Genomic DNA, 22,301 nt, shown 5'->3' with positions numbered 1-22,301 from the left:
ATTCACATTGAAACATTTTAGTTTTCACATTCACTTGACTATACAGTGAACTTTTGGTCACCAAGATCTGTGTGTAAGTATCAGCCTTTTTTCTGGTGTGTATTTTTTATTGTGTTGAACAATCTAATATTATAGTGCCTTCATCTAAAATTTCAATTGATAGGTAAACTAAAAAAAATCACTACCCAAAGGGATATTTATAATTTTACTTTGAAACTCAGTATCAGTCAGCCACTCTTTGAACTTCATAAAAACACACTCAACGGACCACTTTATTAAAAAAAACCAAAAACCAAAAAAAACCAAAAACACCCACACACAGCATTATTACAGGTTAAAACAACAGGAAACTCAATGTTGTAGTTTGTTTAATCAAACACTGGTCTCCTCTGAGACGACATAAAATCAGATTCTGAACACACTGGAATAAAGACTCGCATACTACAAAAACTAGCAGTTTCTCCAGATTTAAAAAAAAAAAAAAAAAAAAAGGACACATAACATTTTCATTTTCTTCTAACAACAGTATAAACCCCCCCCTGTGTACTGTCAATATTCCTGACATGACAAGCTTTTCTTTTGTGAAAGTTCAGCCAGAAATGAGTCCTTTTCACCACACTGTTTCTCATCTTCAGGCTTCACAAAGACAGGGCTGCACTCACAGAGACAGCCAGATGGGACTCCTGTTCACGCAGGTTAGTTGTAGATGAAGTTGAACCTATAAAAAGAATTTATGGTCATTATTTGAAAAAAAAAAAAAAAAAAACTAACTAACTTTAATTAGAATAACAGCCTTGCTGTTGTTGGCCTCCAGCAACCAGCCAAGTTGCAGGAAACTTCTCCTTCCTGAATTACAGCATTAAATAATGGTCAGAAGTGTTTTTGCAGAACATTATGTCACAGTGAAGTTGACCTTTGACCATTTGGATATAAAATGCCATCACTTCATCATTTTATCTTATTAGACATTTGTGTTAAGTTGTGTTACAATTAGTGTATGAATTTATGAGTTACAGCCAAGAATGTGTTTTGTGAGGTCACATTGACCTTTGACCACCAAATTCTTATCAGTTCATCCTTGAGTCCGAGTGACTGTTTGTACTAAATTTGAAGAAATTCCCTCAAGGCGTTGCTGAGATATCACATTTGGATGTTCAACAGTGTGGGAGCATAATAAAAATTTCCTGCAGGAGTTTAGTCAAATTACTTTTATTTCGTTACAGCATACCTTTCCCCTTTTAGCAAATTTAAATGCAAAACAATGACAAAAAATACATTTGCCCACCTGAATTTATGACAGGTGCATCAGAGGACAACTTGAAAAAAAGCGACAAAATCCTGCACACTGTTATGTGCTGCCGGTATATTTCATATATCATTTCAACAGAATCTTTTCACTTTTATTTAAGTCCAATCTATACATATTCTTTTGCTTTCTGCCCTGTGTAAAAAGTCTGTGGTGTGGGTTCAGTTACGGAATCTAAAAAACACCCTTGGTGCTGAGTTCTGGGACTTCAGTAGGATGGATAACTAACACAGCTCTTAAAGTCAGATCAGTAGTCTCTGTGCCAACCTGCTGCCAATGGCCGAGTACTTTCACTGTTTTAATTCAGCCACTGTGACAGCGAACAGAATACAAGAGTTTACATGTGAATTACAAATGAGGATACATGTTTTCAGTTCTGGCTATTTACACAATGACCAAACTCTTGCAAAAGACACAAACAATACCTGCTCAATAGCTGTGGTAGACTGGAGATGATTGGCCCATATCCAGGAGCGTTGTCATACAGTTCAAACAGTGGTGCAGCCACCAGTTTATAGTTCTTGGGGACAGCAAACAGCGCTGTAGAAACATGAATCACAGACTTCAAAATAAGAAGCAATGATACATGGGAATTTATTCATGTGCCTCCTCCTCCTCCTCCTTTTATTCATACCCATGTCCACCATTAATTTATTAATTTCACGAGTTACATTGTGATATACTGACCTTTTTCCTGCAGCTGGACCAGGAACAGCTTCTTATGCTCCTTAGGCTTGGTGATGTGAGCTGGAATATAGGGGTACTGCAAGACAAACAAGCTGAGATCAGTTCACATTACTATGCACAGATGTAAACTGTATCTGAACGTTCAGGACTAACTGTCTTCAGAGAATTCAGTCTGATCTTCAGAGTGCATCTTCACATTTCCTTCTGGCTTTATGAAGCAGAAAATCGAAACCATCTGTTATATGTAGTCAACAAGTGATGTGTTGCACTGACTTCTACAGTACAGTACACTGACGAGAAGTGAATCATTTTAGACACAGACACACCACCCAAGTTTTTCCATTGTCTTTAAATATTTGTCATTTACCTCACATTAGTAATATTCCTAGTTTAGCAATGAAAGTGAAAGTAAGTGTGACCATGACGATAGTTAGTGGACACATTTCAAACCCTGGTGACTTGCACAGCTAAGAAAAACACAATCTGACCAGACGCTGCTAAAAACATTTCACAGACTAATCTGTTAATGCCACACTGCTTTCAATTAAAATCAGTGCAATATCAGTTTCTGTTAAAATTGTTCCTTCCATTAATTAAATCCTGAAAACGTTTACTAACCTGTGGAGGCTCAAAGTTGGGGCGCCACCAGTTGCCGATACAGTCGTCAATCACCCAGTCCTGCTTCACCCCATCCTGCCGCCCGAGGATCTAACATTCATACATAAGTTAATAAACATAAACTCCTCAATCACCACAGCAACCAGAGGCCTCCACTGTGCAGTGACATAACTACCTCTGTCATCAGGCGTTTCAGACCCTCCACCTCATCTTCTCCGGGACTCAGCTCTCCACCGGGCCTGCGGGAGAGAAGCAAACCGTCAGACGACTGTTCAGTAGAAACCACTTGTGCTGGTTCAAACAGGTGCCTCTGAACATCAGCTACTCACAGTTTAAAGAAAGTGGTACCCAGCTGCAGGAGTAACACATGAGGCAGCCTGTGTTCATGGACAATGAGGACACCTTCCACAGTCCTCCGCATTCCCATTTTATCAAACTCCTCACGCATCCGCTGGAACCGGGCTGCCACTGAACTGTCCTTCTCGTACAAAGGCTCCTTGGTGCCGAATGTGTAGTTGGTCAGAGGGTATCTGAAATAGAAATACACACAGGAAAAGACATTAGGCATAACCAGAGATCATTGTGTTAATGTGGTTCATACCTACATGCTATTAAAAGTAAAGCTTTAATATAAAGTACAATAATAAAAAATAATTTTAATCTAGAACTGCAAAGGAAAATTACTCTGATTACTGATTACACCATCTGATGCCTTTTTTTTTTTTTTTTTTTTTTTTTAATTTAACTGTTTTTAAAAATTAATATGTCAGGAAATGGCAAAAAGAAATGAACTCATTAATTTTAATTAATAAAATTGGTGATTAACAGAAAATTAGTTGGCAACAGTTCTGATAACTGATTGATCTTTTGAGGCACTTTTAGGCAAAAAGGACAAAAGTTCACGGACACCACCTTTTTAAATGTGAATATTTGCTACTTTCTCAGTTTTCTATGATGACTATTGGTCAGACGAACAAAGGCAATAAGAATATGTTGTTTTTCACTAGTGTCCAACATTTTATACAGAAAATAAGTGTGAGGGGTACTGAAGTCGAAAATAATTGTTGATTTTACCCTTAAAGTTCTCTGGTCAGTAAACCAGTATTGCAGAGCTGAAATTATTTGTTGATTAATCACATAGATGACTGACAGGAAAGTAATTGGCAGCAATTCTGATAGTTGATTAATTCTTGGACACGTTTAAGCAAAAATGCCAAACTGATGATAGTAAACTCAACATCTTTAGGGTTTTGACTAGTGGGCAGACAAAAAAATAAACTGAATAATTTACTCTCGGCTTCAGCGTGTAAAGTTGGATATTTTTCACTATTTTCAAACAAAAACAATTAGCTAATTGAGCTTATTAGACATGTTTTCGTATCCTCTGCAGTCGGTCGACAGCGCACGTTAACTACCGGGCACATGTAGATACTGATAGCAGCTTGTGGTGCATCATTTGCTGCTCGACATGAACTCACAGGTTGATGGTCCTCTCCAGTGTGAGCGGTTTCGCAGGCCCGCTGATGTATTTGTTCCCGAACTGAACGGCACCACCGCGCGGCCAGCCGGTGGACGAGCGACTAGGAGGCACCACCGACATCTCTAACGTGAGCACGACGAGACTAAACCCTCTTGCGAATGTGCGTCGGGCGGAGGGTGGTTTATAACTCACTGGATTATCGAAAGAGCAAACGAATACCCCAAGATCTCAGCGGACTGTCCACAACAATTTCTCTACCGTCGTTTCCCTCGGTTCTCCTCTTCCGGGTGAAGTGCGGTTTGCCGGGACATATACCCGCCAGCGACACTTGCTGGTCCGGATGATGAACAACCAAGCAAATCTCAACAAGATTCCGAGTAGAGGAAACAACACAGAAAATAACAATAAAATAGAAATAATAAATAAATAACACAACTGAATAAAGTTAAGTAAAGAAATTTAAAAAATAGAGTTATTTACAGTGTTCTTATTGCTACAAGATATAATGTCTCTAAATGATGGTCACTTTGAATCTTGATGAAGTATACGTTTTTCTTTTTATTTTCTATTGTAATTAAAAAACCCAAACAAAGTATATTCTTAATGCAAAATCTGGCATTAATGCATCATTGATAGACTTGACAAACCTCTTGTCACAATCTTTTAGTATAGTGATAATACCAAAATAGATGAGACACGCAAGATGAGGTGTTTTATAGGGTAAAAATTGTGTACTAGTTTAAAGGACCCCCCTTTTATTTTATTGGTGATGAGGTTTCTGTTGGTGTTAGTGATACTTTTGCCATGGAGGAACATAAGGGAAAATTATTCTTCATGGTGTCATGAAATAGAAATAACCTCCTATTGAAATAAAAAAAGATACCCCTATTATTATTCTTTCAAGATGGTAGAAAACAGGTTTTAGAAGTAGTAGTCAAAAGGGTGGAGTAATAACGATAAAAAGTTAAAGTGTTCCTTTTCATAGTTTGCACCAGAACGTTCAGAAACCTCTCTTCCTGCAGACCCTTCATTAGATTATGTTGTCTGCTTATCAGCATCAACAGGCTTGAATATCTTATGTATTAAAAATCAGCATTTAGTCTCAAGCAGCTATTACTAAGCATATGTGCAACATAAAGAGGTAGTGCATTGTTACGAATACCGATCTAACTTTCAATAGGCATTTTGCTCAAGAAGAAGAATGAAATTTTGTGAATGAGGCCCAAAATATTCTCTCCAGCTGGTGAGAGGAGGAACACCTTCATTACATCCTGTACTGCAGGGTTTGACCACTAACTTTTTTGAAGTATTAGAGTTTGTTGGTACATGCAAATTAAATATTTCCAATGGCAGATTAGATAGTAATGAATATTTGTCTTGGATAAAAATATAATGCTGTGCACATAAGATCTGACCTGATCTGATCTAACCTGAGTTCACACACTTTTAACCTAGATGCCTTCAAAAATAAATCCTAGTGATGAACTTCATCATAGAAACAGTAGCTTCACAAATAAATCTTATGTCATGGTCAGCTTACTAGCATTTTCCAGAGCTTTCAACAGAATCTCACAGTCTTTCTCAGTGGATGGAGTTTGCTCATTTGACTAATCAAATCTGACACCATCTTGAACAGAGACAACAATATAAGACCAGCTATGATAACAACTGAGTTATCTCCATGACAACCGGGGAAGACAATGAGCTCCAGAAAATGCTAGACGTTTAGATTTTCTAGTCAAAATACATTAAGTTGCTAGAAATCACATATTCCTGCACAAAAAGGAAGAGGGAATGACTCAGTTCAATTCAATATTCCATTTAATATTCATATCTATGTCTCTTATCCATCTATTGTAAACATGGTGTAATTTACCACAGTAGTTGTCTTATGGTACATAATCATACGTGCAATGCAAAAAGTCAAACATAAGTTAAAAAAGGACAAAGACACTGCTGGATTTGTTGATTACATCACACCAAGGGGATCTCAGTTCTTTGGTCCAGTGGCCCACCCTTTGTGGTGTGCTGCTGTAATGTGGTGGTCCCTGTAGGAAGTGCCATGGATCGTCCCCCACTTTACCCTTTACTGTGGCCTCTCCTGCCCCGTCACAGTAGTTGGTCCCATATTTAGCAATTTCTTTATTATTTTTAATTACTTCTTGCACACTGACTTGGTTTCTTCTTGTTTTTGACCCTCTACCACACCCTCATTGCTGCACCGCTCACCCTCTTTCCCTGATGGAGGTTCAGCCATTGTGTCTTCTTCAGCTTCAGCTTCTTTTCTTGTTTCTTCACTGGTGACCAGCGTTGGTTTTTCATTCTCGCCCTTCTTCGCACCATTGACAATTACCTTGTTCTCACCCATCTCAGTTTGCTTGCTCTTTTGGACCATATCAAGCTCCTCATCCGCTGTCGGGAGGGACAAATCACAAAACATGCCATTCAACATACATCTACATACATGTTGAGGCAGAGAAATACATGAATGCATGCATATGTCAGAATTTAAAACTTACCTGTGCCCTTTTCTGCCGGCTCTGTACTGGATCTTTCTTCAGGAGGTGTCTGTAAATTATTATCTTGGCCTGTACTATCATTGGAGTGTGCTGGACTGGTCAAATGGTGAGAAGTAGCATTTGAGTTATCAGTAGCAGGGAGGCCAGAGATAGTTGGGGTTGTGAGGGTAGTGCTGACATTGTTAGTGTATGGTGGGTCTGAGTCAATCGAGAGTGTGGAGCTAACTGCAGCTGTGGTTGCTGAACTGGTGGTGGAAGTGGTATCTGCACAATTTAAACTGGTGGCAGTGGAAGTGGTGCCTGTAGGGGTTGTTTCACTAGAAGAAGTAGAGGGAGCAGAGATATCAGTGGGGCTAGTGATGGCTGGATGAGTAATGGTGGAAGCAGAGACAGAGGTCATGCAGTCGGTGGTTGTTGGGCTTGTAGTGGTGGTGGTGGTGGTGGACAAGGAGGTGGAGTTGGTGGGAGGAAAGGCAGTGGAGATCAGAGTGGAAGAAGTGGTAATGGGGGCGTCAGGTGAAACTGTAGCTGTAATGGTATCACTTGAGTTAGATGGTGGAGATGTAGAGTCAGTGACTGATGAAACTAAAGTTACACAGCTAGAGGAGGTGACTGAAGTGGAATCATCACTAGCTGCAGTAACTGAATCGGTGGTGGTGCACAAGCCTGATGACATTTTAGATATGCTGGTGGAGGGTGAAGAAGCTGTGGTGATGAGAGAAATAGCTGCATCACCACCATCAGCAGGAGTGACATCAACTGAGAGTATACCATCTGGTTCTGGCAAAGTTGATTTCGTTGACAGATTTGTTGATGTTCTGGAAACTGAGCTTTCATTGCTGGGAGCAGAAACAGTTTCTGAGGTGTTAATGGAAGGCGTAGCTATTGTTGTCAAGTTGGAAGTGACAGAAAGGCTCAGAGTATTGGACTCTGAGGAAGTGGAAGTAACTGAGACAGTGGCGGGGGGCTCTGTGGGTGTAGTGGCGCTTGTAAGTGTTGTCGGGAAGGTATAGCTGGGTAGTTCAGTGGTAGTTGCACTAGCCTCAGGGACAGAGGCTTTGCTGTCAAGCTCTGTAACATTTGTGGGTGTTGTAGCTGCTGCAGTAGGTTTAACAGAGTCAGTGCATATATCTGTATCAGAGGGAGTTACAGTACTTGAAGGAGAAATTGTAAAACTGGTTGAGTCAGGGATTGAGTTTGAGATTGTTGGTACAGTATGAGTGGTGGTAGCAGTGAGGGCAGGAGCAGCGGGAGCAGACGGAGCTGCAGTTCGATTGAGTTTAGTGGGCGTGTTTGTCTCCCCTTCCTGTATTTGGGCTAGCTCATTCTCAGGTGTGTTGCGGCCAGATGTTGTGGGGGGTGGACCTGGTTTGATAACTGGCTTTGGTAGCAAAGCAGGTTTCCCAGCTGACTCGTGTGCTGACACACTTGGTCGAATTTGATGCCTTGTATCTAAAGAAAAAAATAAGAAAAATCAATGTGGAAATGATTGATCTTATATACTGTACCTATAGGAGAACTGATGACTGTTTTGTGTTATACCTGATGAAGCTGACATCGTTCGAGGTTTGGAGAAAGTAGGAGGTGGCTCAGGTTTACTGTCAATGATGGTACCTGAGACACAAAGATCATTTACATCGTATTTTACCAGCAGAATTAAGTAGCTATTATGTCTCTGCACTAGATAGTGTAGACTAGTCATATACTCCTGCGTGTCTTATCAGCCCAGTGTCTGACATATTAAACCTTTTTAAAGGAGAACTGATCCATGTCAAAAAGTCTCTCAAACCCCTAAAATTCAAAGATTAATTTTGTTTCATTAACACTGAGCTGGAGCAGAGAAGAGTTTAATCACATTAAATAGATAACGGGACATACCTTCAGATTCTGCTTTTTTCATCTCACCCTCCTGATTCTACAAGAATAAAAGAGGTATTTTAACACTTCCAATGACTCCAACAGTATACATATCTAAACTGAGACACACATATTCACACACCTGTGTCTCTCCTGACGGTTGTTTGGAAACTCCAATACGTTGAAGCATGAGATGGAGTTTTTGTTCAAAGCTATGTTGGCCTTCAAATTGTTTCTGAAATCAGCAACACCAGAGTAATGAGTAATGCTTTTCAAAACTTATGTACTGATCTAAATGTATATATAACTTTACTCTACTAACTCACCTTTGCAGTGTTTCTGGCATTAGTAGTCCCTGCTGCTGCTGATCCAGACAGCAAAATGAGAGACTGGGACTTCCCCTCTCTGAGAGCTCGGCGGGGAGGCACCGCTTCACCCCTCAGCGCTGGAGCACCAGAAACAGGTGTCTCCTGACCAGCTGACTCTCCAGCAACAGCACTGGGAGGTTCTTTTGCTTTCTCCTTTTCATTTTCCTTGTCGTGTTCCTTGACTCTGTCCTTATCTTTTTCTTTCTCAGCTCTGGCGACCTCCCTGAGCGGGCGAATGAGATCAGCGATGGAGGCCTTTTTGGGACGCCCCTCGTGGCTTGTCTCTGATTTCAAACCTCGTCTCTTTTTGAGTGTGAAGAAATCACCAAGCTTCCTCCTGAGAGTTTTTGTTGGGGGTGGACAAGGGACTGAGCTGGCAGGAGCCACTTCGTGCACCGTGATAGATTCCTCATCTTGCTTTTTCCTATATAAAAGATCATATATGTAAAATCTTGGCATGTTCAGTTGTACAGTACAATACTGTTAAAGCAGTATTGTTAGAATATAGATTGGCTAAATATCAAGGAACAATGAAGAGAATCTAATTAGGCAGCAGTGATACTCACAGTGTATCAGTAGGAAGTACTCTTTTAGTAAAGAACTCTTCAACTCCTTCATCCACTCGCCCCATGAGCTCAAGGACTTCATTTTCACTCTCAATTATTGTCTCCTAATTGCCACACACAGATGCAGAAAACAATCAGATCAGATCAAACAAATTGTTGTAGAGCAACTTGCGTTATATGTAACTTTACATTACATAACGCTCATATCTGAAAAACCCACACGCTCTGGCACTAGTGTTTCTTCTGCCTCTATAGGTGTATTTTGGTTTGAATCTCTCATCCAGTCATGCTACAAACCACCCTCCTGGGAGTCAGTTGCTCAGTAACGTACAATGGGGGGGCGTCACTGGCTTTTGCATGCGGAATGGAACCAAGATAATTCATTTTGCCAATGTAGGTAATGTGATATCAAAATTGCAGCTATACAGTGTTGCATCATCCTGATCATATTAACATCTGTGCCCACAAGTAGCAATAAAAGCCAGACTGCAGAAAACAAATTTAGCAGAAGTCACCGTTACATGATATCTTGTCAGGGGAATTGCTTGAATTTTGTCTCCCTGGCCATTTGTCTCCAAGGGAGTGACTATATGTCCACAGCCTAATAGCTCTGTGACAACAAGATCAGCTCAGTGGAAAATGGAGATGATCACACACACTCTACATTTTGATACAAGCCTATGAAAAAATAAAACAGCACTAGCTTTTTGTCAGTGAGATCAAGAAAAGACATTCAGACCAAACTACCACCCGCTCTCCTATATAGTCGTCATTCTCTTTCACACAGAATATACCAAGTGTGGGTTCTTCAAACAGCCTGTGACCGGTACAATAGGACTGCCTTATTCAAGCAGGGACCAGGCATCTTTTACAGCACTCCCCCTCCATCCTTCCCTTCCCTCTGCCTCTCCCCTCTGTACCCTATTACATCTCTCCTCTCTCCCTCCCTTCCAACACCTTTTCCTCTCAGACTGCATTTTTGCAAAAACCTCTCTGATCCTCCTTCACAGTACCTGTGGTCTGCTGGGACGATAGTTCAGTTTTTGTCGGTGAGGTCTCGGTCTGCTCTGGGTGTAGTGCCTGAGCGCTGGTCCGCCCAATGGCAGCTCCATTGGGGAGACACGGCACGCTGTTGCCGTGGAGCTCTGTTGCCGTGGCTCTGTTGCTGAGGCACCGTTGCTAAGAGCACGAGCACAGCAGTATGTAATGCCTCCACTGAGGTGGGAGGGGCTAGGCCCGGCTAGACTGACAGATCTGACAACAGAACCTCGCCTTTCTCTGCCCCCTCCTCTCCGAGAGGAAAACCATGAGAAAAAGATGGTGATAAAATAAGAGGCAGAAAGAGAGGAGCAAAGTGACCACACTGACATTTGTTTCAGCCATGCATCCTAGTACATCCCAGTACATATATATGAATTTACTGAAGTGGAAATAGCTGAAATGAACAAAATGTCCTATTGGTTATGTAACAAATTAATAATTTATTTTATATGCGGAAAAGATGCTCTGAAATGCTGTAAGTGACAGGCTGACCTGGTAGATTCTTTTATTTTTTAAAAATGTGTATACATACATAGAGTAGTATTTTCTCAGTAAATTTAAAAGCAAGGTGTTTCAGCAGTACTAAAGGAAACTGTCCTATATCTGAGAGGGTTGCTAGAGACCTTGATAATGAATCAAAGTCATAAAATAAAACACAGGCACACCCCCACAAACACCAGCTTCTATGTATCTTATTTATACTACAAATTCCCCTGGGGGCATGTGTCGCAGGTTTAATGAGAATAGTTTTGCCTAGTGTGACTATATAAAAACAAGGCAACACCTTTCCCTGGACAGAAACACTTTGATATAAACGTACCATTTATATTGGCTCTATTGGCAGATTGAAAAATGAAAGGATTTGTCACTGTAATAGTTTTATTAAGTAGCCAAACCGACCAAACGGTTACCTCTCAACCCACCATATCAACACAGAAATAACTTGTTCTCAATTTATAAAAACAAATGTCAGGTTTTCCATGCAGAGTGATATGAAATCAGCTATTTTAGTGCTTGGGTATAGATGTAGCCTTCACTGTAACCTAGTAGTAAAAAAAATAAAAGAATAAATGAATAATTAATCATTTTAAAAAGATCAATTCTGTCAAGTTGGACGAGTGACACGGGTTTTGAATGTGTCTTTCACTTTAATTAGATCTTGTCCATGCTTGTTAATATGCTCATGTATCCCTATGAATTTTGCTTTTGTTGTAGAACAGAACAGAAACTTTCCTCTTTATAATGCCATACAGCACAAAGAAAACAGCACAACAATCTACATCATACAGTTGAATCAACACCTCTCTGACAGTTTCAACAAAAACTGAATATCAAAGCCCTCATGAAGGCAGGATTTATAGCAAGACTGTTGTATTGAACAGCATTACTTTTAGCTACCTAATAAAATAACAACTGAGTGTAAATGTAGAGGCGTAATATTTCCTTCTGAGATGTAGTGGAGTACAAGTATAAAGTCCTCAGTACTCAGAACTTGAATATATTTACTTTTCATCAATGTTTATGTGTGTGTTTGTGACTTGAGGCCCGCCCTGCACCTACAACATTTATACTGCCTCCCTGTGGATAGTTTTGTGAACTGCTTTTCTTCACAAAATGTAACTTGTAACTTGATTTAACAGTGACTCTGAGTTGTTGAAGGTGTGTGCGTCACGTTTGAGCAAATATTAGCTGTTCCTCTCATCAGTAAACGAATACCTAACCTGTCAATTGCATCGATCACACTCGTCATGTTTCCACGCCCCCTCCCAAATTCAAATCTGGCGCCCATCACCCACAGCCCCAGTTCCTCCACTCCCCTTCACTCCACTGGCGCTGGGTTCGCGCAGCCGTGTTAACTCTTAGGAGCCGCCATTTTGTGTTAGGCCCACTCTTGTAAAGCGGGAGAAAATTATTAGCCCGGCGCATAGCACCTACGGCCGACTACAGCAGTACTCAAGACACCAACCGAAGGCGCTGGGTTTCCAAGCGAATATAACCGGGAGAAGAAGCTGTCGGGAGTAAGTAAAGCCGCTTCTTTGCCTCCAAACACGGAAACGTTTTTGTAGGAGCCGTCGCCGGCCTCTAGGTGTCACGGTAGGGCTTACCGGCCAGGCGGCTGGCGGGGGGTGTTTGTCTCCCTCTATCGTTATCCAAAATGCACTAAATCCGTCTATAAACTGTAACTCCCTGTTTCAGCCGAGTGTTTTGGTGATTTTCGGCTGATATTTTCTTGTATTTGCACAGGGATGGTTGGATTTACCTGTATTTCTGTTTTAAGTTTGTTCAGGCCTGACGTCCATCTTATCGTGCCCTTTGTTTCCTGTTTTCAGACACTCGCGCCTCCCGAGTTAACCAACTAACACGAGTTTAACTAGTTTGTATCGATTTAACAGCATATACTTTTTACACTGATGCACAATGAATGTGCAACGTTGATTAAAAACGGCACCAGACAAAGTAAACGTTGTTAAAATAGGTGAATAAGTGACTCTGAAGCGAGGATTGATTGATCGACTGTGTGATATCTATTATTGGCAAACAGATGAACCTCATCAACGTATAATCAACACAGATTAACACATAAAGGAGCACATACCCACGTTTTAAAAGTTTACCCCGTTGTACTACAGGATTGTATACCATAACAGAGGTGGAAAGTAAGTAGAATTACTCAGGTACTATACTTAACTACAGTTTGAAGTACTCGTACTGTACTTGAGTAATTCCGTGTTGTACTACTTTATACTTGCCCTCCGCTACATGTGCAGGAATTACTATACTAATTTTATTCTATCCTATTACAGTACATTCATCTGACGGTTGTAGTTAATAGTTGCTTTTTGAAATTGAATAAATATAATTTTTCAAGCAAACTTGCCAAGTATTCAGTACTTTCAGTTTTTCAAATGTGAGGCCTTGCTGCTTTTTTCAGTTTTGTATCACTGATCATCTTATGGCTTTAGCCAATTGGCCAAACGGCATTTTCACTCATTTGTAACATTGCTCAGACAAAAAAGTATTCATTCTGCAGTAAAATGGCCATTGTTAATGATATGTTATTTTCTGATATATTATTTTTGTGTTAAATGTATTAGATTATACATATTATGGTGTATAATGGTAGAGCCAGTTTGAGTCATGTTTAAAAGACAAGATTTACTGGTCAGGGAACACCAAGTTGTTCATTTTATCCGTGGTTTACTATGAGGCATACTATATTTTAATGCTCACTGTGATTTTTTTTTTTTTTAATAAATTAGTTGACAGTATTAGCTGATTAAGTCAATAAATGCAAAACTAATCAGTGGGCCTTTTAACAATCAATTAAAAGGTCAGTTATTTAAAATAACAAAAACCCACTCACCCCTCGTAGCGACGGACTCCACCTTTTATTTGCTGATCTACTGCTGATACTAACAACGCTGCCCAGATCAGGGAAATGCAGTTTAAACTAGACCTCACAACATTTGAAGAACTAAATTATAAAATGTCCCATTACTCTGAGTAATCCAGTAAAAACTAGAGCCCGCATGATTTTATCAGCCAATATTAGCCTATTACAGATGTATCAGTATTGGAGCATATATTCTCCGATATGCACTGACATATATAGATATATATATATATATATATATATAGATATATATATATATATATAGATAGATATAGATATATATATATATATAGATATATATATATATATAGATATAGATATATATAGATATCTGATTTTTTTTTTTTTCCGCCCCCTAACATCAGTATCAGCATTGGCCCCAAAAATGAGTTGAATTTCCAGTAAATTAAAAATGTATAATATTAATAATTAATTAAGTTCCTATACCCACCTCTTGACATCCATGATCCTGGGGCTCTGCCCCTTGTTTGGTTGTCTGGTACATACCTAAATTTGAATTGATGGTGTTTAATATAAATTCTTTGTGAAAACACATTTTCAGCCTTGTTTGAAAACCATGTGAATAATCGCCCACTGACTCTTGCTCACTTTTTGATAAATTTTGTCTTCTTCATTAAGAGTGTTGGTTGGCCCATGGCCATGGAGGGCGAGGTTGTTTCCATGGACACCACTCAGACTGGTCCCCTGGCTGCAGAAGGAAAGGTCCTGCCAGAGGGTGGAGACGCCATGATACAAGGGGCAGCCATAGCTCCTCAGGGGGAGGTGGCTGGTAACATGGAGATGATGGTGATGGATGCTCTCGATCCAACTCTGCTGCAAATGAAGACAGAGGTGTTGGAGGGAGGCGGCACAGTGACTGTTACCGGAGGAGATGAGGGTCAGATCATCACGCTCCAGGTTGGTACAGAAGTGTTGGATTATCAGTAGTTGGCCTTGTTGTGAAATGTTTGTGTCATTTGCTCAAATTGAAAGGGTGCATTGTTCGTTGTAGGTGGTGAATATGGAGGAGCAGGCAGGAGCAGCATTAGGCCTTGGTCAGCTTCAGCTGGTTCAGGTACCAGTCACAACAACAACTGTAGAGGGGCTCCAGGCCACTTATGTTGATGCATCAACTGCTAACAAGGATACAGAGCCGGTTATCTGTCACACTCTTCCCTTGCCTGAGGGCTTCCAGGTGAGAAACAACTCTGGTCTTTTATATAATAGGAACAGTCTTTTTTTAGTTATGTTCTCAACATGATACAATCAGTGAACTCCTTTGTTGGAAAGAGTCTGGTCACAATAAGAAGAACATTTGACATTTTCTTTTAGGTGGTAAAAGTGGGTGCCAATGGTGAAGTGGAGACTGTAGAGCAGGAAGAGCTTCAGGCAGCCCATGAGGAGCTTCAGGGTACGAGAGGAGAGGAGGTGGAGGAGGAAGAAGAAGCAGCAGAAGTACAACCTCCTGTGGCTCAGGAAGAAGACCCAGAATGGTCCAAGGACCCTGACTATCAGCCCATCACCAGTATGCGTAAAGGAAAGAAAGGAAAGAAGAGTCGCCTGCGCTATGCAGAGGGTGATCGTGATATGGATGTTTCTGTGTATGACTTTGAAGAAGAGCAGCAGGAAGGGCTGCTATCAGAGGTGAATGCTGAGAAGGTTGTGGGCAACATGAAACCACCAAAGCCCACCAAGATCAAGAAAAAAGGTAAGTGGTTGTGGAAGAGTGTATGTCCTGTTTTATAGTCTTGGAAAGTTGTAGATTTGCAGAGCTTTGAATTAACCTACTATATTCCCCTTTTGTGTCCAGGCGTGAAGAAGACTTTCCAGTGTGAGCTGTGTAGTTACACCTGTCCAAGGCGCTCCAACCTGGACAGACACATGAAGAGCCACACAGATGAGAGACCACATAAATGTCACTTGTGTGGAAGGGCCTTCAGAACAGTCACACTGTTGAGAAACCACCTCAATACACACACAGGTAATTCAGGGCATTTGTTTGATGCCCCTGCTTCATCTTAGTTTTACATTATGCAGGCAAATAAAGTTTAATTCTCACTTTCTTAAATTTTTTAGGCACTAGGCCACATAAATGCACAGATTGTGACATGGCATTTGTGACCAGTGGTGAGTTGGTGCGTCATCGTCGCTACAAACACACACATGAGAAACCCTTCAAGTGCTCCATGTGTGACTATTGCAGTGTGGAGGTAAATAATCTGCACTGACCTAATTCTTCTATTCTATCTAATTCTTCTCCCTGTTTCCTGCGATGGCCTCTTTTTATATATATATATATTTTTTAAATCCTTGTCTCTCTCTTCCCAGGTGAGCAAGTTGAAAAGACACATTCGCTCTCATACAGGGGAGCGACCCTTCCAGTGCAGCCTGTGCAGCTATGCCAGCAGAGACACTTACAAGCTGAAGAGACACATGAGGACACATTCAGGTAAGATACATGCAGTTTCTAGTGGTTGAAACAGAGTTCACCTCCAGATTGAGAAGTGTATCTCACTCACTATATCCTTTCATCTTCTTTGCAGGTGAGAAGCCATACGAGTGTTACATCTGCCATGCTCGTTTCACACAGAGCGGCACCATGAAGATGCACATTCTGCAGAAACACACGGAGAACGTGGCTAAATTCCACTGCCCACACTGTGATACCGTCATCGCACGCAAGAGTGACCTTGGTGAGTTATGTTACCATTTTTACTTTAGACTGCATGTCATTAAGGGTCGCAGAGGACGTGTTGGGAAGGCTTGTTTTAGGTCTCCTTAGGTACAATGCGTTCATTGCTGTACGAGAGATCATGTTTATTCGATTGTCTTAAAGTTGCCATTCCCAGTCATGTGAGTGCTGGTGTGTCCTATTGAATCATTGTAGAGAGAAGAATTGGAAGAATCTGTATGCACTGATTACTTCACATCACTTTTTGTCTTTATCCATACAACAGGCCTGTGTAGCATTTGTCTGACTGATTTTCATGTCTTTGCTGTTTCTATCTTAGGCGTTCATTTGCGGAAGCAGCACTCATTTATTGAGACGGGAAAGAAATGTCGTTACTGTGATGCTGTGTTTCATGAGCGCTATGCTCTCATCCAACACCAGAAGACCCACAAGAATGAGAAACGTTTCAAGTGTGACCAGTGTGACTACTGCTGCAGACAGGTTTGTGTTACGTGGAGGATGTAACACATACAGTTTTTATCATATTCTATTTCACCAGTGAATAACTGCCTATCTGATCTATTATGCTACAGGAACGCCACATGGTAATGCACAAGCGTACACACACGGGGGAGAAGCCATTTGCCTGCAGCCAGTGTGAGAAAACTTTCCGGCAGAAGCAGCTCCTGGATATGCACTTCAAGCGCTACCATGATCCAAACTTTGTCCCCACTGCCTTTGTCTGCAGCAAGTGTAGCAAGACATTCACCCGCAGGGTAGGACTGGGCTCTGAGATTTAGCTCACACGGCAGTAGTTTTTTAACTGTATGTGATTGAATTGTGACCATGTTGCCTCACAGAACACCATGCTGCGTCATTCTGAAAACTGCACGGGTGAAGTTACTGGAGAAGAAAATGGAACTCCCACACCCAAAAAGGGCCGACGTGGTAGGAAGAGGAAGATGCAGGCCAGGACGGATGATGATGATGATGATGACGACGATGATGACGTCGACGACGACGACGACACAGGTATGCTTTTAATAAGCATACCTATTCAATGTCTTTATAGCAACCCCTCAATTTTACATCAAAATATGCTTTTAAAAAAATAGTTCAAAGGTGAACCATTTATCATTTTTGAAGTAGGTGTTAAAAGTTCAAACAACTTTACAATTTCATTTTAGTTTTGAAGTCTGGTTGAAATCGTCAGCAGGATATTGTTTTGGCCTACTGAAATCACTGCAGTACTAACCAAATGCAGTTTTTGTTTCTGATTGTACAAAACTTTGAAGGTATGTTAATCACTACAAGTTAGCTCATGAGCTCAACCTGAAGGCACTATTGCAAATTTTAACAGGCAGGTATTTCATCAGGAACACCACAAGAGAATATGCCTCAAATCAAAAATGGTATTGGCAGTTGAAAGTTGTTTTCATCCTGTCTGTCTGCCAGGCTGTACTGCTGTATACTGCCATCTGTTGAAACATCATTGCTGTAATAATGTCCTAATGGCCTCTAACAATTTTTGTTTTCCAGCAACATAATTACATGAACTATCTTTGTGTCCATGAACACTTCCTAATGAAGATGTGGTAATATTGAGTAACAGTGTCAGAAAATATGCTTCTGTCAACATTCATATCTTCTTATCATACTTTGTTCATATATAGAGGATGAGTTGGATGAGGAAGAGGAGGAAGACGAGCTGCTAACTGAGATTGAGGTGGAACAGGCTCCACCAGTCGTCCCTATCCCAGCCCCTGTGGAGCCACCAGTTAAGAGGAAACGTGGACGACCCCCGAAGAACAAACCAGACGGTAGGTGTCACACGTATGATAGTTTTGAACATCATTTAGCAGGGTTTCAGGGCCTTGAAGATTAAATGCCAGCTAATGAGCAGTTTGATCACTACTACATAGCTAAACTGTTTGCCTTTAAACCATCATAACAATCTGGAAAAGTATATGTGAACCATATAGTACCATAGTCTGACCTGAAACTCTCTTAACAGCGGCTGCTATCATCCGTGTTGAAGACGAGGTCACTGGAGAGGTGGATGACATCATTGTGAAGAAGGAGGTCGGAGCCGAACAAGATGACCAGGAGGATGGCAACGAGGAGGCTGCAGAGGAGGTGGTGGTCGGTGGAGTGAAGTCGACCATTCAGATGGATGAGTTGTCCCAGGAGGGGACAGCACAGGAGGTTCAGCTGTCTGGGGCGCCACCTAATGGAGATTTGACCCCTGAGATGATCCTCAGCATGATGGATCGGTGATGGATGTGAACCTGTAGTCACACCCAGATCCTTGACCACAGCTTCATTTTAATTCTTGGCATTTAGGATTACAAACACTTGCATCCTGCACAGAAACAAACATCACTGTTGTAATTTAAGATTTGATTATTAATCATGTATCGATAAAGACTTGGACGAAATGAAAAGATTTTTAATAAGGATTTACCTACCAAAAATGCATTACAGTACATTTGAGTTTGAAGTGGCTGTAATTGACATCAGTGTCTTTTTTCACTGTTGCCTTTGGTGTTTCATAGCTGTCTTATGTGGCAGAGAACTACATTTATCTAAATTACAAAATCTCCTCTGGCTATATTTGTGTAGAGCGGTCCACTAGATATGTTTTTAATACGGTATAACAACTAAATCGAGACTGTTTATGGAATTTTACTTTTTTTTTTTTTTTTAAAAACTCCTTTCCTCTTATGCCTTCTTGTTTTTATTTGTTACACAATTGTTGGTAAGTTACATACCTTTGTGCCAGTGGGTAAAAGTAAGTAGATAAATGTTCAATATCTTCACTGAAGAGTTCCATGTACCTCTCAGTTTGTACAGAAAGCTGCTCTTGTAAAAGTGGAGATGAAAATGGGCTTTTGCAGAGCAGCATAATGGCAAAAACAAGTAAATTTAAGCCCATATTGAAAGCCACTATGGAACTTCATCCAAAATGTCATAAAGTTGTTACAGAAAGAAAGAGATGAGCTTCAGGAAGATGATACTGTTATTAATCACAGCCACTTCAAGATTAGAAAAATTAAATATTTTTTAATTTTATTTTTTGGTTTCTTTTTCTGTGGTTAGTAAATCCCTTTTTAAGCCTATTCTAGTTTTTAAAAGCTTAATAGATGCTTATCTTATGCTCCTCTCTTCCTATTTTAATACCCCTAGATGATGCGTATGTACTAAACATTCTCTGATAAGTGCAAGGAATGAATGTTTTGCTCCCTTGTGTAGCCATTCCACTTTGGGTTGTTGTTTTCATTTTGTACCATTGGCAATGCAATGCTACCTAGCAGCTTGAATGACATTTTAGTAACTGTGTGGCAGACGAGAATAGATGTATGACTGTACAACAAATAAAAAGATTAGCCATTGACAGCCTTTTTAGGTTTCTGCAACTGTAATAATTTCATTCATGGATATTAAATTAATTTTGGTTGGCTGAGCATTTAACACAGGTTAGTGGTATAGTTACAGGAAAAAGAGAGCTTGAATCACTGTTTATCCAAATTAGCTGAGAAACAACTGAGTGTTAACAAATGTCGGTGTACTCTGCTTGCAACTATATTTTATTAAAGGGAGGACTTGATATTGAGATCTTCACTAATTTGTATGTCTAAAGAATTTGACCTTTTAACATAAATTAACTGGATGTACTGACTTGCATTTACACTGGAGCATGGAATCCACTTTAACTGGGATTTGACTAACATCCCCAACTAAAATTTTCATCCAACAATTGTGAGTCAGGGTGCAGCTTTGGCTCTTCTACATGACCATGGGTTGTGATTGATTTTACCACTGTATATTGAATCAGATTTTCCGCAGCTCTTGTATGGACGCAGTACAATTAAGCCCCAAGTTCCCATGGTGACACACACAGGCTTCACACCTTCATGCGGCCCCAGTTAATTGGTTTTGGATGACACTGTTCATATGCTATCAGTAGTTAGACGGGTGGTTACACTTGTCTGCTAACTATTTTCTAAAACATGGAGCCAGTGGTAGGGGAAGTACTCAGATCCTTTACTTAAATAAAACTATTGTTACAAATAAAATGAACTATAACCAGAAAAATGTCTTAAGTATTAAATGCAGAGTTATTAGATTATTACCAGTCTGTATGGGCTTGCAGCATTTTTTTCAATATGGATTAATCTGTTGATTATTGTCTTCATCAAACAGTCCAAACCTCAAAATGATTAAAAATAAAATAATTAAAAGGAAAACTGTTACGTTTGAGAGGATGTGAAATATTTAGTATTTTAGCACCAAAATTATTTGATTGATTTTCAAAATAGTTGTCAGTTTCCTGACTTATTTCCAGTGTCCTCCGTAGTAGCTTTATGTCTAGTTAAATCAAGTAAAATCAAGAAACATTTTCCTCAACGAGAGTTAGTCATTTGTGAAGTAGTTGGCTCCGTGTTTTTTGTTTATCCTGACGACACAGAAATGCTGAGTCTTTCTGTGGTTTCGGAGGTTTGGGAACCTCCTGGTCATGCAATAGTTGTACAAATCCCTGCAATGTACGGAAGTTAAAGGAAATTTAGCTTACAATGCTGAGCGACCGATTCTCCATTTTTTCACATCTTACTGTTGTGAAAGTGTCAAACATCGTAGTTAAAGCCTTTATGTCGTATGAAAACCCAATTTCAATTTGTGAAAACTTAAATTTATTTATGAAGGTGTGAAAGGAACATTCCACCGCTTTCACATCTAGACCACATTGGATCAGATCTAGACCAAAACCCACTATACTTAGACTTGTCAAATTTGAACTAGATTGTCCCAGACAAGCTAAATACTCTATAAAACACATCTTCAGATTTGTTAAACGTATGTCCTATTTGTAAAAAAATTTTTAAAAAATACAGAATGAATCGGTCGCCCAGTATTATAAGTTAAGTTTCCCTGAAGTACTGAATCGGAAGCTAACTTCAGCGTCGTCTGTAACGTTAGCTAAAGCCTGTTATTATAGCACCTAGCTGAAGCGCAGAATGACCAACGGTCCAAAGTGGACCGTTACAAATGGCTTGAAATAGTTATAACGTTCGGGAACGACAAGCAGGGACAGTGACAGGACAGTTTTACCAGCACTGAAATGTTTTCAGTAGTGGTATTTAACTTGTCTTTTGTACGTTTCGTTACCTAAATTTATGTTGTAGACTACTATAAAACGCAAAGTTTAGTTGCAGATTGGAAGCGGGCAGTTATTAAACTAGCATTAATATGCAAGATTAATAGCAGCGCTCCTGGTTGCTGCTATACAGCTGCAACGTCCTGTTTAGTAGGAAATCAGGAGGAAAAGCGCCACATGCTTTCCTTCATCGCCGCCCCCTCCCCGGCTCGGTCAAACTTGGACAATCGGCCCTCGGGGCTGCAGCACCTGACATATTTAACGGCTAAAACTGAACCTACACTTTTTACTGGGCCACCATCGGGTGACTCCTGTGGTTGTAGGAGACGTCGGTACTTTCTGTCCTTCCTCTCCTTCGGAAACATCATGCCTGTGTTTTTTTCCGTTGGATTCACCGTGGCGTCGCCAGCGCAGCACAAGGAGCAATGGTCTGACAAAACAGTGACAGAGTGAGGGACATCCTTGTTGCCACAGCAACTAGCCGAAACACAATTTCCGGTTGGAGGAGAGACATTTCAAAATAAAAGTAGTTTTTCAATTCATGTTAAATTTTGGGATCCTTGTACATGAAAGTGTAATGGTCCAAAACGTTGTTTTCACCAGTGGTGGCAGAAGTACTCAAATACACTTAAGTAGTAT

At 40.4% G+C, this 22,301-nt stretch overlaps 3 protein-coding genes across 4 annotated transcripts; 1 reads left to right on the top strand and 2 right to left on the bottom strand.

Moving 5' to 3' along the window:
- Nucleotides 1-192: 192 nt before the first annotated feature.
- On the bottom strand, nt 193-4,390 carry nudt21 (nudix hydrolase 21). Of its 2 annotated transcripts, XM_056383708.1 has the most exons (7): nt 4,090-4,390; nt 2,941-3,141; nt 2,787-2,850; nt 2,612-2,701; nt 1,994-2,069; nt 1,732-1,846; nt 193-718 (listed from the first exon to the last, which is right to left on the bottom strand). In XM_056383708.1, the coding sequence occupies exons 1-7, from the start codon at nt 4,209-4,211 to the stop codon at nt 697-699; spliced, it is 690 nt and encodes a 229-aa protein (XP_056239683.1). In that variant the 5' UTR covers nt 4,212-4,390; the 3' UTR covers nt 193-696. The 2 variants fall into 2 exon arrangements, with proteins under 2 accessions (XP_056239683.1, XP_056239674.1); XM_056383699.1 differs by lacking the exon at nt 193-718 and having other exon boundaries at nt 1,194-1,846.
- A 1,504-nt stretch (nt 4,391-5,894) lies between these two features.
- LOC130168962 (mucin-2-like) lies at nt 5,895-10,609 on the bottom strand. Its single transcript, XM_056375338.1, has 8 exons — nt 10,415-10,609; nt 9,402-9,505; nt 8,794-9,259; nt 8,610-8,702; nt 8,489-8,525; nt 8,153-8,224; nt 6,611-8,062; nt 5,895-6,503 (listed from the first exon to the last, which is right to left on the bottom strand). Exons 1-8 carry the CDS (start codon nt 10,511-10,513, stop codon nt 6,247-6,249), a joined length of 2,580 nt encoding a protein of 859 aa, XP_056231313.1. The 5' UTR covers nt 10,514-10,609; the 3' UTR covers nt 5,895-6,246.
- A 1,659-nt stretch (nt 10,610-12,268) lies between these two features.
- On the top strand, nt 12,269-20,114 carry LOC130168972 (transcriptional repressor CTCF-like). The gene is made up of 13 exons (XM_056375350.1): nt 12,269-12,460; nt 14,476-14,754; nt 14,849-15,031; nt 15,169-15,544; nt 15,647-15,817; nt 15,913-16,046; nt 16,165-16,285; nt 16,380-16,529; nt 16,848-17,008; nt 17,101-17,283; nt 17,368-17,539; nt 18,181-18,327; nt 18,522-20,114. Exons 2-13 carry the CDS (start codon nt 14,491-14,493, stop codon nt 18,782-18,784), a joined length of 2,325 nt encoding a protein of 774 aa, XP_056231325.1. The 5' UTR covers nt 12,269-12,460; nt 14,476-14,490; the 3' UTR covers nt 18,785-20,114.
- The last annotated feature ends 2,187 nt before the right edge of the window (nt 20,115-22,301 follow it).

This window comes from Seriola aureovittata, chromosome 1 (genome assembly GCF_021018895.1).
Source record: "Seriola aureovittata isolate HTS-2021-v1 ecotype China chromosome 1, ASM2101889v1, whole genome shotgun sequence".
Taxonomy (NCBI): Eukaryota; Metazoa; Chordata; class Actinopteri; order Carangiformes; family Carangidae; genus Seriola; species Seriola aureovittata.
Note: the sequence above shows the minus strand (reverse complement) of the source record. Positions and strands in the feature narration are given on the sequence as shown.

Excerpts from the sequence above, each read along its gene's own strand:
- nudt21 (XM_056383699.1), bottom strand. The coding sequence starts at position 4,211 with ATGTCGGTGGTGCCTCCTAGTCGCTCGTCCACCGGCTGGCCGCGCGGT. Across the intron at positions 2,851-2,940 it reads GGTACCACTTTCTTTAAACT|GCCCGGTGGAGAGCTGAGTC; the intron begins GTGAGTAGCTGA and ends TCTCTCCCGCAG. Across the intron at positions 2,702-2,786 it reads TGAAACGCCTGATGACAGAG|ATCCTCGGGCGGCAGGATGG; the intron begins GTAGTTATGTCA and ends TATGAATGTTAG.
- LOC130168962 (XM_056375338.1), bottom strand. The coding sequence starts at position 10,513 with ATGGAGCTGCCATTGGGCGGACCAGCGCTCAGGCACTACACCCAGAGC. Across the intron at positions 9,260-9,401 it reads GTACTTCCTACTGATACACT|GAAAAAGCAAGATGAGGAAT; the intron begins GTGAGTATCACT and ends TCTTTTATATAG. Across the intron at positions 8,703-8,793 it reads ATGCCAGAAACACTGCAAAG|AAACAATTTGAAGGCCAACA; the intron begins GTGAGTTAGTAG and ends TGCTGATTTCAG.
- LOC130168972 (XM_056375350.1), top strand. The coding sequence starts at position 14,491 with ATGGCCATGGAGGGCGAGGTTGTTTCCATGGACACCACTCAGACTGGT. Across the intron at positions 16,047-16,164 it reads GTGACTATTGCAGTGTGGAG|GTGAGCAAGTTGAAAAGACA; the intron begins GTAAATAATCTG and ends CTCTCTTCCCAG. Across the intron at positions 17,009-17,100 it reads GTGACTACTGCTGCAGACAG|GAACGCCACATGGTAATGCA; the intron begins GTTTGTGTTACG and ends ATTATGCTACAG.